At 42.1% G+C, this 19,617-nt stretch overlaps 1 protein-coding gene across 4 annotated transcripts in view; it reads right to left on the reverse strand.

Moving 5' to 3' along the window:
* LUZP2 (leucine zipper protein 2) overlaps positions 1-19,617 on the reverse strand; it is a 485,657-nt gene that overhangs the window by 92,457 nt on the left and 373,583 nt on the right. For all 4 annotated transcript variants that reach the window (XM_048483981.1, XM_048483982.1, XM_048483980.1 and 1 more), the window contains one exon: positions 211-285. In XM_048483981.1, coding sequence (XP_048339938.1) covers positions 211-285 — 75 coding nt within the window. The remainder of the gene's footprint in view (positions 1-210; positions 286-19,617) is intronic.

Raw genomic sequence — 19,617 nt, forward strand, 5'->3', positions numbered from 1 at the left:
CTGAGCACTGGAAAGAAAAAGTAGGTTGCTCTTCATCCACACAATCATACTTTTGCAGTGGCAGAACAGTCCTCAGCTCCAGTAAGGATATTAATTATGATTGAAACTAAGTGTATGTGTATGTAATTATAGGAACAAAATAATCTGCTGACATGTTAGGCTGCAGTAGTAACTAATAGAGCTTAAAGATGTGCACAGAAGGGTTCTTACTTTGTCAAGAGAAGCCTTTTCCAATTCTTCTTTTGCAATTGCTAGTTTTTGCTCCAAATCTGTAAGCTGTTGTGCCTTTGGGAAATTAAAAAATAAATTAGCTTATGAAAATTAAAACCCCATTTTTCCCCACTGAACCTGTATGACATTAGGAAAAAACAAAGGTTTTACTTTGGAAGAACAATACATGATATAAAAAAGGTGTGTCATATAACAAATTATCCAGCAAAGACTGAAATCTGTGAACATGTGAGGAATAGGATCCTATGGGACAGAGTTTTTGGAACAATATCCAAATTCAAATTTGTTCAAATGAAAGTTTTGCCATGGATATCAAGGCAGCTAAAAAGATTCCAACTTGCAATAAAATACTTAGAAACCTCATCAAAACATATATATTACAGTATGTTAGAACATTAAAGCTTTGGTAAATTTTTCTTAATTTAAATAAAACATCAAAACTACTCACTTCACAAGTATGTAACAAAAGCTCAACAATTTATCAAAAACATTTGACAGGAAAATGCGAGTTTAGAAATGGTTGATTTAGAGTAGTAGATGTAAGCAGTATGCAAGTATATATTTATCCCTCACTTCAATCTTACCCACCTCTTCTCTGCTTCTTCTCACCAGGCTGTTTTCTGTATAAATAATATCAAGCAGCATCTCTATGTACTGGTTTGGAACTCCCTGCACCTGGATGGAATGGGGGGGATAAGCAGCTTGAGGACAGGTGGCGTCTTAACAATTCTGGACTTTGGGCAAGTGTCCAGGATAAAACTGCAGACTTACTCTCTTGTCTCCCCTAACCCGAACAAGTGGCACTTATGCTCCCAACAAGGAATGTATGAGCTTCTGTGACAAATGGGTAGTCAAGAATGGGTCATTTTTATCTCCCATTCTGCCCTTAATTAGGTGCAGGCCAAGCTGATGCCTTTACATTCTACATTCTGTCACTCACCAGAGTTCCAGAGAGAGGAGACAGCTGCCTCCTGTGCCTCCCTAAGTAAGGGGCCTGGGGCTGCTGCCCAGTTGCCCCATGGCCAAGACTATCCCTTTTTGTGGATAAAATTTGGAGGGGTAAGTAGTGAGAAAAGATTAACCATCTCTCCAGTGACTTCCCTAGTTCAAACTGTACCTTTCTAAAACGGTTAAGACATGCAGTTACATGCTTTTAAGTCCTATCAACTGGCAAGTATGAAGTATGATGTTTTAGGGTGGTATGAAAAACTGCTCCCTCATCTCTACACTATAAATTTTTAAGCTAAGAATTAGCATGGTGTTATTAGTATAAATAGCCCTTCATTTTTTTCCCCAACCAGGTTATCCAGATTTGTCTCATGGAGTTTCCTTCCTGTGCTCATGTTTTCATGAACCTCAGGACCACATAGTACAGGTCTTTCTTCTTCTTCTTCTTTTGCCTTCTGACAATGAGACAGCTGCTATTATTTTGACCTTTTCTAGCATAGACTTATGGAAACTAACTTGGAGGTCCCCTCCAAATAAGATGCCTACCTTTGTAACCAAACAGATTACCAGTGCAGTGATATGAAGTGTATGCCTCCAAACAATAAAAACTAAAAGTGTAAGTTAAAAATGATGTAGGAAGATGGAATGGGGTGTTTTGGGTTACATATTACAGTACCATGCCATTTTTTTTAAAAAAAATATTTTCCTTCTTGCTCAGACTCAAGGTGGATTAAAAGGTAAAGATAGTCTCCTGTGCAAGCATTACTAATGATGAGAATTCACATCACAATATTTACTGGGCAAACTATGTTTATATGGTGGTGTGCCATTGCCTTCCCCAGTTTTCTACACTTTATCCCCTAGGAAGCTGGGTACTCATTTTACCGACCTTGGAAAGGTGGAAGGCTGAATCAATCTTGAGCCAGTTACTTGTAACCGACTTTTGTTGGGACTGAACTCAAGTTATGAGCAGAGTTTTGACAGCAATACTACAGCTTACCACTCTATTCCAAGGGGCTTCTCAAGGTAAATTATAATTTTTTAAAAAATCAAAAACCAGATAGTAGAGAATTCCAGTTAACAGCACAGTAAAACTAAGATTACGTAACTGAGCAAAAATACAAAAATACAATAGGGAGGAAAATGGTTTTTATTATGTCATGATTATTGATATGTTGTTTCTATTATTCTGATTGTTGTTGTTATGTTGTTGTACACCGCCCTGAGCCTTTCGGGGGAGGGCGGTATATAAATAAAAATTTCCATTCCATTCCATTCCATTCCATTCCATGAACATAGACTACCCTGACACTGGAGGGAGTAGAACTGTGATAAATATTGGGGATAGAAACAGAGGCAGAGCTACAAGGGGACTGGGGGGCAGCAAAACTCCGATTTTGCATCGGGCTCCATTTTCCCTAGATACATCTCTGGATGGAAATCACTGTTTACCACCAGAGATGTGTTTACCACCAGGCCTATAGATACATGGGGTCACCCATGTCCCTGGGAGCACGCCTTTTGGTCATATGGGGAGGACGCTCAGCCAAAAAGGTATGTACCCCATGACCAAAAAGTATGTGTCCTAGCTGCACACCACCAAGCCCCGCCCCCTGCTTCCCTGCAGCCAGATCAGGACCCGACGTGCAGGGAGGCAGGGTCGGCACTCACCTGGGCCACCCACTGCTGCCAAGCCCCATCCCCAGCCTCTGTGCAGGCCAGCTTTTGGCCTCCCCAGGCCCTGATGGCCTGCATGGAGGCGGGGGAGGGGGGCTGGGGCTCGGCTGTATGGCCTGTTTACCTACCACACACTTTCATTCTACAACAAGCTGACAGTAAGTCAAGCAAGCAAAGAAAAACTATTTTAAGGCCATCTTTTTTGGGCAGTGTGAACAATGACCATGCAGCCCTTGTGCTGTTAAAAACCCCATCTCAGAAAGCCCTTAGAAACTGTTCAAGAACTCAGGGTCCTAAAAATTAAAATAATTTCTTACAATGCAACCACTAAAATTATGACTAATATAATTGCCTGTTTGTAGACTTAAATGGCTCTGGGGTTAATTCTTTATTTATATAGAGAAAGCGGGGAAAGGACACCAGGCCAGATGGTTATCTCTGCTGTAAGAAATTTTAATGAGGCATTGAAAAAAATTTTGCATATGAATTGCTCTGCAAGGTTTTAACTCGTTAGTCATAAAGGACACAATATTTAGAGCCTGTGGCTAAACATTTCCAAACACACAGTTCCGAGAGCTTATAACTAATTTTTCCCAGAGATGCCACCATCCAGATGTCTGACTTCCATATTTTCCATTACAGTGCTATAGGAAGGGGCATTTTCAGCCTCTCTATCATTAATGTGTGGCTTTAGACAGGTGGGTGATTTACTGTTGGATGGCATGAAATTTAAAAAACAGCATGCACTGAATTAAGAGATTATGTTAAGTAAATTAAATGCCTAACCTGTACTAACAAAAATCATGTGACAGCAAAAATACACTTGGGCTTAATCATAATTCTAATACCAATCAAGAAAGACAATTATCATGCTTCAAAGAAAAGTTAACTGCTTTCTAATATTTTAGGGCTTCAATCTGCTTAAATTCCACTGAATCATGTACAGGCATGCAACTTAGATGGGGACCTGAGAGAAAGTATGCACAGAATATTAAACACAGTTATAGGAGACCCAGGTTCAAATCACTGTTTACTAAATAAAAATTACAGATTTTAACATATGATCAAGCAAAACATTCCCAAATGCTTTATATCGTTAATGGGACACACCTCCAAGGCCGTTTCCGCACGGGCGGAATATGGCGGCCTGGGGACGGCAAAAACGCTGTCCCCAGGCCGCCATTCGCACAGGGGGCGCAGCTGCATCGCAGCCGCGCCGCCCTCGCGCCACCTGACCGGTGCCAAGCTGGCGTTTCCGGAGGCGCCTCCCCCCCACTCCCTCCCTGCACACCTTGTCCCCGGGCCTCTGGCGCATCGCCGAGGCCTGGGGACACACACCCCTGCCCTGCGACGCTGGAGCAGGCGCGCAGGGCCAGGGGGCATGTCCTCAGGCCTTGGCGACGTGCCGGAGGCCCGAGGACATGCCGGGTCGGCCAGGCGATGGCGCTCTGCGGCGCCGTCGTCCCGGCTCTTTCTGGGACCATCCATACGGATGGTCCCAGCGTCGTCGGGTCAGCGCGAAATGCACCAACCCAGCCGCTTCCGCCTCAATGCGGAAACGGCCCAAGTCTCTCTAATATGAATACTTCTATAGATAGTTTAAGCATTCCCAATGCTTTTTTTAAAAAAGATGCCAGTACTCATATATAAGGTTGCACTGATTTCTACCAATCTTCCCTTTCTATTAGGCTATTCATGATTATCCACTCTTCCCTCCCCCCCACTGTCTTAAGTGAGGCAAACCAGCACACAAAGATCAAGACTAGGGAGAGGCCTGAAATGAATGCACTGCTATTCAGTACTGCTGAGTACCATGCAAAAAAAGCCCTGTGTATTCCAATGCAAGAAGGAGAATCACTCATCTTTTAAAGAGGAGCTGAACCTGTCCAAAGGCTTTTCCAGATTTCCAGTTTCAGGAATGGCAAGTTTCATGGAAAATCAAACTGAGCCATTGCTATTAGTGTTCCTTCCCAGTTTTATTCCAGTACTTAAATATTTTCTTCAGTCTTAAGTTTAGAATATTTTTCTGAGGCTGCATTTCAACTCTTTGACAAACAAATGTTGATCTAGATGTAATAAATGATTAAAATAAAACAGTTGGACTTAAAATATAATTTTTATTTTATTTTATTTTATTTATTTATTTACATTAATAACGCACCCTCCCCCAAAGGGCTCAGGTTTCCAGATCACAGCCAAAGGCAGGCCAGCGTAAAGTGAGTTACAGTAATCCAATCTGGAGGTGATAGTTGCATGGATCACTGTGGCCAAATCGGAGCGGGAGAGGTATGGGGCCAGTTGCTGTGCCTGCTGTAGATGATAGAAAGCTACTTGGGTGCCTGGGTGACCTGGGCCTCTAGCGATAATGCCAGCTCCAAGGTCACTCCCTGGCTACGGACAGATGAGGCTAGATGTAAGGCCTAGTTGTCCAGTGTAGGCAGGCAAAAGTCCACCAGCCTCTCCCCCGCCCCGGCCCAGTCACAGGACCTCCGTCTTTGTTGGATTCAGCTTCAGCCAACTTGCTCTCACCCAACCAGCAGCAGCCTCTAAACAGCCCTGGAGAGCTCCAGGGACTGAATATGGGTGCCCCTCCATCATGGGTGTCATCAGCATATTGGTGACACTGCAGCCCAAAACTCTGAACCAGCCCAGCCAGGAGGTGCATGTAGATGTTAAAAAGCATCGGAGAGAGGATGCCAGTTCAATTCAAAGTAATTTCTCTGACATTTAAAAGATGAGCTATGAAATATAGCCTTTTCTAGTACAGTAGTTTTACTCTGTGAGCAGCAATGATTTGCTTCAATATATCAGACATGTTACTGTGATTAGTATGATAGCGTATATATTTGCACTCTCACACAAGTGTTCTCTCTCTCTCTCTCTCTCATGTTCTTCTTGTATTTTTTATTGTTAAGCAGACACATGGTGTCCTCTTTTGGGCTTATCTTAGATCTCATCAGATATTTCCCTTCTCTCTCAAGCTCCCAGAGTTTAGGATACTTTTAAACTGACTCCTAGCCTCAGGGATTTTCAGCATCTTAATTATTTCCATGGTTTCTCTTCAGAGTATCCTCGAGGCTCTAATCAGAGTGTGTAGCTAGCTAGAGCCAGAGCCTTTCCGAAGTCAAATTAAAAAAACTGGTCAAGGTTTCTTCAGGAATAGACGCAGGTGTGTAATATGGTTTAAGGAGTTTGCAGCTTTGAAGGAGCGGTTACAAGTGACTGTAAAGCTGTTTCTTCTCCTAAATATATTCATCTAACCTTGTTACACAAAATAACTTGGGCTATGTTATAAGGGTGCCATTAACGTCAAATGTAAAACCAGAACCTTAAGGCCACCCCTTGGCTTGAGAAACCTTCTCAATTAGATGTTTCAGTTCATTAAAAATGTAATAACCTGTTAAATGCATTTAGTTACATTCAAAGAGACTGTATAAAAATAAAAGACTTGTTCTATCTTACCAAAGATTAAAAGAATTCTTATTAATCCTCATAAGTTTGTGACAATACTAATCAAATCCTCATATAAAGGTGCTACTGCTTTGATTCCATATAACTTTTGGATGACCTAATCACTGGTAAAGAAAATTAATAATGGTTTTATAACCTGTTACTGCCATTATGATATATGTAAATATTACATTTGGTAAGCCACTGTGCACCAGTGTGTAGCATTGCTTGCATATCTACTGTCCCCCACTGTCCATACTTGTTTTACATGTTTAGGTTAAATGAGTTATGCAGGAGGTGGTTACTGTCATTTGTAAAGCTGTTTTATTCAGAACCTATGGTTCACTGCTGCTTTTTATTATTTTCTTTCTTTTGCCATATGAACTGTTCAGGTATAATGGCTGTTTTTTCTAGTTGCTTTTATTCTATTTCCTAGAATCATAGAATCACAGAGTTGGAAGAGACCACAAGGGGCATCAAGTCCAACCCCTGCAATGTAGGACACACAATCAAAGCACTCCCAACATACGTTCATCCAGCTTCTCTTTAAAACCTCCGAAGAAGGAGACTCCACCACTCTCCGAGACAGTGAATTCACTGTCGAACAGCCCTGATGGTCAGGAAGTTCTTCCTAATGTTTAGGTGGAATCTCTTTTCCTGCACCTTGAATCCATTACTCCATGTCCTAGTCTCTGAGGCAGCAGAAAACAAGCTTGCTCCCTCTTCAACATGGCATCCCTTCAAATATTTAAACATAGCTGTCATGTTCCCCCTTAACCTTCGCTTCTCCAGTCTAAACATCCCCAGCTTCCTAAGTCTCTCTTTGTAAGGCATGGACTCCTGACCTTTTACCATTTTGGTTGCCCTCCTCTGGACACATTCCAGCTTGTCAATATCCTTCTTGAATTGCTGTGCCCAGAACTGTACACAATATTCCTGGTGAGGTCTAACCAATGCAGAATACAGTGGTAGTATTACATCCCTCAATCTTGACACTATTTCTCGATACTTTTTTAGATAAATAACTTTTAAAAAGAGCCCAATGGGGGGAGGGGGTGAATCGCTGTTGGGAGGTGGTGCGGCCCTATGCCAATGAAAATGTTTCTGCAGGGCACTTACCATAGGGCAGATCTGCTGCCTGCTGATATGCCTGGACATGGTGCACCACATAAGCTTCCTTGTGCTGTCACTGCCCCTGCCAACATAGTGGGGGCATTCTGGAGGCATGTTCAGGGTGAGTCGACCTTAGTAAGCTTCCACCCTGGCTTAACCTTCAGATATGCAGTGACCAAGGGCATGGGCTTACACCACCCTTTCAGATGAAATAAACCCACTCACACCAATGGAGGGTTTACTGGCAGCTGGGAGTTCTCTGGAGGCAGTGTGGTAGTGGTGCAGAGGCATCACCCCAGTTGCCGAGGGTTCTTGAATAAGCTGCCAAATATCTTAATTTTCTATTGTGAGCCACTTTGTAGACCAATTAAAATATAGAAATGCAGTATATTAATCTTAAAAAGAAATATTGTTAACTAAATTAGTGATGTAGCCAGTGTGATATAGCAGTTATTTACTGGACTACAGATATTACACCACCACGACCACCACCCATCATAAAACTCATTGGGTAACTTCGGAGCTATTATTCTCTTTCAGCCTAACATATTTCACAGACTTGCTGTAAGGATAAAATGAAGTAGAGGAAAACCCTAAGTTTCTTGGAGAAAGGAGGAAAGGAAGACAAACATATGCTTGTATTCAAGCTTGCTTATTTACCATTATAAAATTACACATGAGTAATCCAATCATGAAATAAAATAGCAGTTTTCAGACTTTTTAAATATAGGATACCTTTAATTTTTTGTTCTAAAGGATCCCTGTGCTTCTGTCTCAGAAACTCTGCATTGCTCTGAATTCTAAGGTATGTTACAGCAAGTACAATGCTATGCATAATTTTTGACTTAGAGATAAGGTGAGTTACGGTACAACCAAGGTTTTCTGGCAGAGTCATATACATTTCAAGATTGGACCCAAGATCTATCTACTGGTTCCCAGCAGTTACTGGAAATAAAGATAAGTCTACAGCACAGGAACAGTGACATGTTTATGCCTTCTGTTTTGGAACATGCCCTGAGATTCACTAATCTTTCACTACATCTATTTACTGGGACAAAACCCATCAAATCCAGCCAGGGAAAATAAAAGATCCTCCTTACTAGCTGTACTAGATCCCACATCCAGGTTACTAATTATTACTGACAGACACTGCAGATAATTCTACCAGAATGCTATGCCTGGAAAATGAGTTTCCAAGTATGAGTAAGGACAAGGAAGAGAGCTGAACAAAAGCAGTGCATAGTTCAAATCAGAAGTGGACTTCAGTTAGATCACAGAGGTCGCTGGAACTTAAGCAAAACTGCCCAACAGACCATATTAAAGTACTGATGTGTTCAACTAAGGAGTGCATGTTTTGGGTTAGATGAAACACTGTATTAATGTTTCAAATCAACAGCCTTTAAAGACAGTGAGCTGCCCCTGTTGTCTTTGTAAGGACAAAAGATGATGGTTATTTTTGGAAGGACAAAAGATGACAGCATCTTTTGTAGTTGTTTCAGGAAGTGTATACGTCATCAAGGGTTGTGATTGTGACTGAATGTTAACACTTTCCACAGGACCCCAAGATTTATCAGTGCTGGGGGGGCGGGGAGTGTGTGCTGTCTAAAGATGCTTTAACACCATTAGTTTGCTTATTTCCCATTCACTAGTGGTTATAAGACTGTCAATTAATTGATGGGATGTTCAGCTATTCTCAACCTGTTCTTGTCTATTCATGGACAGGTTAGTTGGCAGCCATAAGAAACCCAGAGATAACCTGAGATAATCTGAGAGCACCAGCATAGGGTTATGGTTAAGAACAGTGGACTATAACCTGGAGATCTCGGTTTTATGCCCTACTCTGCCACATGAAGCCTGCTGGGGAGCTCTTGTCAAGAGCAGTCCCTGCATCTACACTGAAAATGTGATGACTCCACCTCAAAAATAGCCCATAGCCCCCACCCCAGAGCTCCACAAGGACTCCCAAAAAAGGGCAATATTGCTGAAAAAAATAATTTCATTGTGATAATGGGAAAATTAGTCTCAGTTCCATTATTTGGTCTAAAGTTGCTTCTCTCTGATTTTGGTTAAGTTTGTGTCAAGGGGGGGCAATTTTATAGGCAGCCAAGCTTTTCTCTAAATGCACTGGCTACATGGATGAGAGGCAAAACACCCACTACGTGCATGCTTGTATCAACATTTGGACCTATGGCACCCACCTCTGTTAAAATCCCAACAGGTTAACCTGACCGGAAACTTGTCCGAGCCCGCAAGTCTGCAGCTCCCTTCAATCTGGAGGCCTCCCTCACCCATGCTTTTTGATAAGCCATGCACCGTCACCATCCATGTTCGATCATGGATGAGATCCCAATGGAACCTGCTCCTATGTGAAGCACTACACTGAACTTTCTCATCGTAGGAGATGACGGCATTGTTGCCCACCAATGTCCTGGCTCAGAGAACATGGTTCATGTGAGCCAGTAAGTGCCAGGCCCTTGCCGTAAGCCATGGCAATTAAGGCAAGGTACTCCCCAAAGCCCCTAAGCCAGTTATCGAAGATGCAGTCTGCACCGTCCTTCCCACGCCTTCCCGTCCTTTTCTCCTTATTAGAACCCTGTCATCCCTGGGATGCCTTCAGCTTTCACGCACTGGAAAACATCCAGGGCCCCCTCTCTAATTTTCTTAGGAAGGTGCGAGCCAGGAGGGTTCCCAGGACTCCAGGATGGAAAAGATCTTGCCAACCCAGCTGGTGACTTACCACCTCTCTGGGGGGGGGGGTATGCCTGCGAGCGAGTCAATCTGGAAGAGTGGAAACCCTTCCCCCAACCTTCCAAAAATTACTGTCCACTTGTGCGGATCCCTCATCAGAGGACTCAGCTGAACAGAAGGAACTGGGAGACTGATGAATTGAACTGGCCCATCGGGACGAGCAGCGTCTGTTACGGCCCCGCCCTTTTGGTCTACACAAGACCTCCCCTGAAGAGGCAACTGCTTCCAGCTCCTGCCTTGGTGCTGGCATCCCCCCAGGGGACGCTGCCATACCAGGACCGGGCGCAAACTCGCTAGCCCCAGACTGCTCCAGGTTTTATAAGGTACTCGTCAAGCCCTGGTGTATAGGCACAAGTGGCAGGGCCCCTGAGATCCCTGGTGTCAGTGCCCCACTGCCATGAGCAGTGACTGCCATGAGCAGGGAGAAAATATGAAAATGGGCCCCCCACCGGGCCAGTTGGCCCATAAAGGCTGAACCCGGGCTTCCAATGCACTGGACCGAGTGCGCCGGTATAAGAACATGAGAACATAAGAACATAAGAACAAGCCAGCTGGATCAGTCCAGAGTCCATCTAGTCCAGCTCTCTGCTACTTGCAGTGGCCCACCAGGTGCCTTTGGGAGCTCACATGCAGGATGTGAAAGCATTGGCCTTCTGCGGCTGTTGCTCCTGAGCACCTGGTCTGTTAAGGCATTTGCAATCTGAGATCAAGGAGGATCAAGATTGGGAGCCATAGATAGACTTCTCCTCCATAAATCTGTCCAAGTCCTTTTTAAAGCTATCCAGGTTAGTGGCCATCACCACCTTCTGTGGCAGCATATTCCAAACACCAATCACACATTGCGTGAAAAAATGTTTTCTTTTATTAGTCCTTATTCTTCCCCCCAGCATTTTCAATATATGCCCCCTGGTTCTGGTATTGTGAGAAAGAGAGAAAAAATTATCTCTGTCAACATTTTCTACCCCATGCATAATTTTATAGACTTCAATCATATCCCCCCTCACACATCTCCTCTCCAAACTAAAGAGTCCCAAATGCTGCAGCCTCTCGTCATAAGGAAGGTGCTCCAGTCCCTCAATTATCCTTGTTGCCCTTCTCTGCACTTTTTCTATCTCTTCGATATCCTTTTTGAGATGTGGCGACCAGAACTGAACACAGTACTCCAAGTGCGGTCGCACCACTGCTTTATATAACTGCATGACAATCTTTGCAGTTTTATTATCAACTCCTTTCCTAATTATCCCCAGCATAGAGTTTGCCTTTTTCACAGCTGCCCGTGGCACTGAGTTGGACATTCCCACATGGAACTATCCACTCAAGGCGCCCAAATCCCCTTTTCCCTGGTCTGTGGAAGCTACATAGCACTGACCCCTATAGCGTGTATGTGAAGTTTGGATTTTTTGCCCCTATGTGCATCACTTTACATTTTGCTACATTGAACTGCATTTGCCATTTCTTAGCCCATTCACCTAATTTATCAAGGTCTTCACAATCTTTTGTGGTTCTCATCGCCCTTCATAATTTGGTATCATCCGCAAACTTGGCCACCATGCTACCCACCCCTACTTCCAGGTCATTTATGAATAAGTTAAAGAGCACTGGTTGCAAGACGAATCCTTATTGGACCCACTCCCTACATCTCTCCATTGTGAGAACTTCCCATTTACACCCACCCTTTGCTTTCTGTTTCTCAACCAGTTTTTAATCCATAGGAGGACTTCCCCTCTTATTCCTTGATTGCTGAGTTTTGTCAATAGTCTTTGGTGGGGAACTTTGTCAAAAGCCTTTTGGAAATCCAAGTAGACAATGTCCACTGGTTCCCCCTTATCCACATGCCTATTTACACCCTAAAAGAACTCTAGTAAGTTTGTAAGACAGGACTTGCCTCTGCAAAAGCCATGCTGACTCTTCCTCAGCAGGTCTTGCTTTTCTATATGCTTGATAATTTTATCTTTAATGATAGATTCTACTAGGAATTTACCAGGAATTTACCAGGAACAGAATACTAGGAATTTACCAGGAACAGATGTCAAACTGACTGGCCTGTAATTTCCTGGGTCCCCCCTATATCCTTTCTTAAAGATTGGTGTGACATGGCCATCTTCCAGTCTTCAGGGATGGAGCCTGATTTCAGGGATAAGGTGCATATTAAAGTGAGAACAACAGCAATTTCATGCTTGAGCTCTTTAAGAACTCTTGGGTGAATGCAATCTGGACCAGGGGATTTGGTAGCATTTAGTTTATCAATGGCTGCCAGAACTTCTTCCTTGTCTACCACTATCTTTGCTAGTTCCTTGGATTCGCCTCCTAAGAAGCTTGGTTCAGGTGCAGGAATTTTCCTCACCTCCTCTTAGGTGAAGACAGATGCAAAGAATTCATTCAGCTTCTCTGCAATTTCCCTGTCATCTTTTAGCACACCTTTTGTTCCTTTGTCATCTAACAGGCCTACTGCTTCCCTAGCTGGCTTCCTACTTTACACAGGAGACATTCAAACTGACTGTCTGGAAGAGTGCAAACAATTCAAACCATTTGTCCAAAATTATGGATTAAGATATGACTAAACTTGAATAATAGACTCCATAATGAGCAAGACAAAAAAACCACAAGAACCACAGAATGATACCTGCAGTGAATTGAAACCTACATTTATTTTCCTTTACACCTTGGGAAACTATATATTACACCCTGGGAAACTATATATTTTAATCAACATATAAAAATAATATAAAGACCAGAGAAGGAGAGGGAAAACGTGTATTTCACAATCATGCTCTATTTATTTTATTATTTATTAAGACATTTATATCCTGCCTTTCCTATTGGTTCAATAATACAATAATAATTAAAATGGCACCACCATTAAGCAAAGATAAAATAACAATTTTCAAATCCCTTCTCTCCCTTAAAGATAGCTGTTGTTCACACTCTCTCAAATGCCTTTGAAATCAGGAGGATCTTGCAACACCTCTTGAATATCTCCAAGGAGGAGGCCTTTCCAGTGGCATAGAGAGAGGGTGTGGGAGAGGGGCTAGAGCCCTGAACACCACTTTCTGGGGGACACATAGCATGGCTGTGGTCCCCCTTGCAACTATGCCTCGCTCCCAAACTTCCTGTGCCAGCCAGTGGGGCTCACCCTGCCACTGAGCTCCATGTGGAGCTTGAAAGTATGGCCAGCCTTAGGTGCTAGTTTACAAAGCTCTGCCCCTGGGCCTCTCTCAGCTCCTCAGAACTCTTCATTCCACAGTGATAGTCACAATGGAAAAGGCCTGGGCTCTAGTTAATGTCAGGTGGGCCATCCTAAAGAGATATCTGCATAATGACTGTAGTTGCTTAACAGGGATATGTGAAGTTCTTCAAACGTTTAATGGATTTTAATAGTCAGGATTTTAATGGAAAGCAATGTATGAACCTGTGCATTAGCACAAGCATTGAGATGCATATTCAAATATGTCTCCCCATGAAAATACTGTGAAGTCTGACAGCAACCACATGTGACTCACATCATCAGTTTCTGATCCAGCAAGTCTTATGTGGGTGGAAGCTTTCACATGTAATTTTCCTTATCCACGTTGGACCAGGACCTCAGAGTGCATATAATTATAGACTAATTTGAATCAAATATCTGAATGAGTATTTTTCATTTGCACCAAAGTATTTGGAATCAACTAAGCGAGCTATGAATAATGAATACAGAAAAAAAATCCCCTGAAGAAAATATTCCCACAATATTTGAATCTATTGTTTACCTCAGGCTACACTAGCATCAAACAGATTTTTCTGCAGCTCATTAAACATGCAGTAGTGCTGCTGGAGTCATTAATTTACTTATTATGGCAAACTCTAAACAACAGTATTTATGACAGTCTAGCTCACAGCTGGTAAATACATTATGCACATCTTTGGATGGATAAAAGGTTATTATCCTCTTCACAATCTACCTGGAGTAAATCTATCTGATCTGTATGCTGAGGATTAGCCATCTTTCTAGTAACTAAGTTATCTGTCAAAGCCTTCTGTGGTACAAGTTGAAAGCTTGTATGTAGAGAAAATCAGAAGCAAAGTATCACAGTGAGCTATTTTTTTCAGTTTTAATATCTGCTGGATTATACTTCAGTGTCCATGCCTACATTCCTTAGGTAAATTTCATATTACACAGTGTATTCTTCTGGTTCTAGTGCATTATAGAAAAATCTATATAAAACTCGGTGCATAATTATGTAATAAACTGCTGCTGCTGCTGTTGCTACTACTACTACATGACAACAATACTGTTGTGGTTAGGGTCATCAGGTTGCAGCCCAGGGTTAAAAAGAGATTTATTTGGTTATAGTGGAAAGAATTCTATTAGTTCAGAATCTAAACAAAAGAGAAACCCTACGAAGTAAGGTATGGGAAATGAATTTTAGATTTTTTGAAATTGTTTGAAATTAATGTTTAAGTCTAGAGAGGAAACAATTATGTTTGTAATACACACAGACATATGTGACACATTCTTTAATTAATGGAACAAAAATAGAAGTTTCCTTAGCACAGTCAATTAAATACTAATTACATTATACTAATAAATAACACTTCCCATTGCAATAGCATGAATGTCATGCATTATGTCCTGCATGGTTGGAAAAACTATACTTTGCTGGATTCTGCACAGGGCAAATCTAACACGCACAGGGCGCAATACAAACTGTTTGGGGAAGAGGACTTTGCACAGTTCCCATCCCCAAAATGAATCTGCCCCGTTTTATTTCTCTCAACCCAGGATTTTAAAAAAATCACTAAACAAGCAATTCTTTTGCAAAATCCCAGGTTGGAGCTGCTCCTGCATGAGTGGTCAGGCAGGAGGCACTTTATTTCCCTCCCTTTCACTGCACCATCCATAGTCAGGGAGAATCTGCCTGCCACAGCAATATGTTCATCATTGCCCTACAACTGCAGGGAGGTCCCTTTTTCTTTTCTTTTCTTTTTTGCATGTTGCTCATGCACAGCTATGCAGGTGCAGATGATTGTATTGTGGGACGATTGGCATGGATGTGGGGGTTCATTTCTGTATTCCTGCACAGCTATGCATATGTTGCAGGAAATTAAAAAAAGAAAAGAAAAATGTCTCTGTGTGAAGGCACAAAAGTAACTTGGATTGTTTCCATGGGGTCCAATCGATGTCTGCACAGCGAGCATGTGAATGGGAAAAAGGAAAACAGGTTCCTTCATAATGACTGCAGTCCATTATACATTTGCTGTGCAGAATCCACCTTTCTGAAATGTTCATTGTATATACCCATGTATATACCTATGAGAGTACAGAAATCTAATCACCCTGGATACCATAAGGTGACAAGATAGTTGGGCTGTCATTAGTCATTATGAGAATAACATTTATAATATTTACAATAGCCTCTAAGAGAGCAGGTAAAGGATGACCACACAATTCAACTGAGTAGAAGTGCAGTATCATGAATGAAGATATTATATATAAAATATGAAACATAGTTCTGCTGTTGAGAAGCTACAGTACACTCCAGCAAGATAGAATAGTGTCTATTTATTGTCGAAGGCTTTCACGGCCGGAATCACTTGGGTGCTGTGTGGTTTCTGGGCTGTATGGCCGTGTTCTAGCAGCATTCTCTCCTGGCGTTCGGCTAGTGTCTATTGTTGCAGTTGTCAAGCATGATTTTGGTTTTCTTCTTTTGAGAAATGAACGTTTCAGTATTACTTTGAAAAAATGCAAAAACAAATATTTTATGACTGATTATTAATTTTAATTTATGAACTTTTATAACCATGTTACTGTTTTTTTTCCTAAGCAATTCACTCTTCCTGATGGGAGAAAAGTCTGGTTAAAAAAAAGACTTCTTGATAAAGGCGGGGGAGCACCTGGCATTTCTGAAGTGCTTAGTGAACTCATCCAGAATTAAATAGTTTTCAGCAGTTATTCCCACAAACAATATTCTAACAGCAATTCAGCAATAAACCTATATTTTTTCCAGATTCCTATCTTCAGGCTTATGTCTCTTGTTATTAAGATAACATATTGAATTTAGCTGCAAGTTACTATATTTATTTCTCATCTTTAACAGAGGTTGCCTGAGTGATAGTTTTGTTATATGGGAGAAAATATCTATTTCTTTCACTTCTGAAAGCTGTCATAAATTCTTTAAATAGTATTGGTATAGAGAAGTGACATAATAACCTCATTTCATTGTTCATATATAGTTCACAGACATTATGTTTTCCTCATGTGTATGTGTGCACAGTGAGAGAAGTTATGCCATTCTGTTTTTTCCTTTACATTTACATTTTTCCCCTTTCTTCTGTGACAACAACTCAGTAATGAGATTTCCCATGCTGTCCTTTGGGCGACCTTTTGCTACAGATGGCATGAGATTTGGGATGCATCTCATCGTTTAGCATTCATTCAACACCATAAATATACATGACACTTTACAGAGTCACATAACTAAAAGAATCTCTAGACTCTGACATTATACATTAGGACAGTGAGGTTAAACAAAGTAGATCTGAGAAAAACAAAGGCAACAAAGAAAAGATGCATTTACTAAAAGCCCTGGCTCCCTTTATATAAGCAAACCAACCAAAAACAAAAACAAAAGTTTAGCTACAACTGTTTGCAAAGTTTACAAAGAAATAACATAACCCCCACAATAGATACATAAATGTACCTTCAGATAGCTTAACACTTTAAAATAAACACCCCAGAATCTCAAGAGCTCTAACAAGCCTGAAGAGTTTCCTTGCCACACAGGTACCTTCTGCACAGCACAGGAAAATCAGGTTGCAGTTGGGATAAAGTAACCCACTCTCCTGCTGTCCTGTTCGCATGCCTCCATGCAGGCAGCAAACGGAGCCCGCAGAAGCAATGTGGGCTGCTGTCGCATGTTTGCATGGAGGTGTGTCTTTAGTAAAAAAAATCACCTCCCATGCTGTGTGGCCATGAGGGAGGGCAGGCATGGACCCCACAGCCATGCTGACATCTTGCAATGCCGCAAGATGTCCCTGTGCATGGCTATGCAGCTGCATGGGGTTGACTTTTAAAAACCAGGAAGCAAGTGCTTCCCAGGGCAGCCTTTCGCTCGCGAGCAGCTGCAATCTGCATTACAACAAAAGAATCACTCAAATAGCCCATTTTGGGGGAACATGGGGCAGCCTCACTTTGGGGGGTAATGAAGGGCAGCCATGCGAAGTCCCCCTTCCCAAAATGGGTTTTTCCCCCATCCCTGGTTTATTGGATCGTGCGGAAGGGGCCTCAGTCATCCATACTTCCCCTGGAATAGATAAGAAGAAGAGTTTGGAGTCATACCCCATCTTTCTCTCCTGTAAGGAGCCTCAAGGTGGCTTACAAGCTTCTTTCCCTTCCTCTCCCAGCAACAGACAATTTGTGAGATAGGTGGGGCTGAGAGAGTTCCGAAGAACTGTGACTAGCTCAAGGTCACCCAGCAGGAATGTAGGACTGCAGAAACACATCTGGTTCACCAGATAAGCCTCCACCATTCAAGTGGAGGAGTAGGGAATTGAACCCAGTTCTCCAGATTAGAATCCACCTGCTCTTAACCACTACACCACGCTGGCTTTCCAACTGGGAGGAGGAAAAACATTAAGATTAAACTGGTTCTGGTGGGTTTTCCAGGCTGTGTGGCCATGGTCTGGGCGATTTTGTTCCTAACGTTCCATCTGCATCTGTGGCTGGCATCTTGAGAGGTGTATCACAGAGAAAAGTCTGTTTCACACTGTGTCTAAGTGAGAAGGGAAAGTTTAGTGGGGTATATTGTCCATGTCCCAGGGTGGGGAACCAATCATTAAGTGTTTGGTGGAACTTGCTATGCAAAGGTGTGGTTGAGTGCATTGTATTGCGGGTGGGGTTATCAGTCCATTTTTAAAGTACTGGGAGCCAGACTTTGCTAATTTTTAACGTCTCTTCTTTCTTATTGAAGTTGTCCTGGTGTTTGTGAATTTCAATGGCCTCCCTGTGCAGTCTGACATAGTAAGCTTCTGGATTGTGCAGAATTTCAGTGTTCTCAAATAAAATATTATGTCCAGTTTTGTTTTGACACTGTGTCCCTTCTCACTTAGACACAGTGTGAAACAGACTTTTCTCTGTGATACACCTCTGAAAATGCCACCCACAGATGCAGGTGAAACGTTAGGGACAAAATCCACCAGACCACAGCCACACAGCCCGGAAAACCCACCGGAACCAGTTGAACCATGAAAGCCTTCGACAATACATTAAGATTAATGTATTAATAGAAGTTAGACACTACATAATAGAGACAAAAAAACTCAACCAGGAAATAGAAAAGTAAAAAAGAAAATAGGAAGGATAAATGCAAAAAAAAACAAAAAAGGAGAAAATAACAAAGTTAAAATTTGCAGACTTTAAGCAGGGTACATCCTACAGATGTCCCGCACTATCAATCTGGCAAAGAATGGATAAAAGGGATACATTTGATAGCTCATGAACCACTAATACTTTCTCCAAGTTGCTTTTAGGATTGTGCTCTGTAAAGAAGTTATGACAAATAGAAATGAGATGTGATTTGGGAGCAAGTTTGAGAACTGCACAGTTCCATTTTGCCAATCTGCATGCAGATCCTTTGGCAATTAACAAAATGTGCCAAGTGTGGTAGAACCCAACAAATTTTTGTGGACTTTCTTATACAAAATGCCAAATGTTAGAACAGGAATACTCTTGAATACATGATGGAATAATTATTAATACTGCAAACTGCAGAAGGCAACCAAGACAGTCACACTTAATTTAGATTCCCTAGATATGGGACTAGGGATGGATACCGAAAGTTCCCCAGTATTTTTCAGATTTTGATTTTGGGAAGGCATAAATACCCATATTCGGGAGTATTCAAGTTTCCCAAAACCATATTTCCAGGACTCTCCCTATTCCCTATGAAGGACTTTTCTGGTTGGGGTGTGAAGTGAATGTTTTTCAACTAAATACAGTAGAACTTCAGGGGACGTGGTGCTCTCTGTACGCAAAAGACCTTTTCAAGTTTTGAGTGAATTGGAACAAGGAGTCCAGTTCTATAGGCCATCCCATTTGTCTCCATAAAAGAGCAACTACTGGTCAAAAGTCTCCAAACAGAACAGCAAGCCTAAATAAAACAATGTCAAACTACAGAATTCAAAGCAAACCACCCTTGTGTTATTTTAAAAAATAACTAAACCCTCATTTACAGTTGTTGAAACATAACCACAGATTTTCTTCCGAACTTCCTGCAAAGCGTGGCCACGCCTCACACGTGGCCGTCATTGCAGGAAGGGAGGCCCAGCAGAGAAGCCGTCTGTTCGGCACCGGGTCGAAGAGTGCATGTGCGCTCATTTTGGCACATGTGCAGTCGGCCGCCAGGAAGTCATCTTGCCCAGAGAAGGGCAAGATTGATGTGAATTGGGGTTGGCGTGCTCTCGCGAGGCCTGAGA

The sequence above is a fragment of the Sphaerodactylus townsendi genome, linkage group LG02 (assembly GCF_021028975.2).
Source record: "Sphaerodactylus townsendi isolate TG3544 linkage group LG02, MPM_Stown_v2.3, whole genome shotgun sequence".
NCBI classification, from domain to species: Eukaryota; Metazoa; Chordata; class Lepidosauria; order Squamata; family Sphaerodactylidae; genus Sphaerodactylus; species Sphaerodactylus townsendi.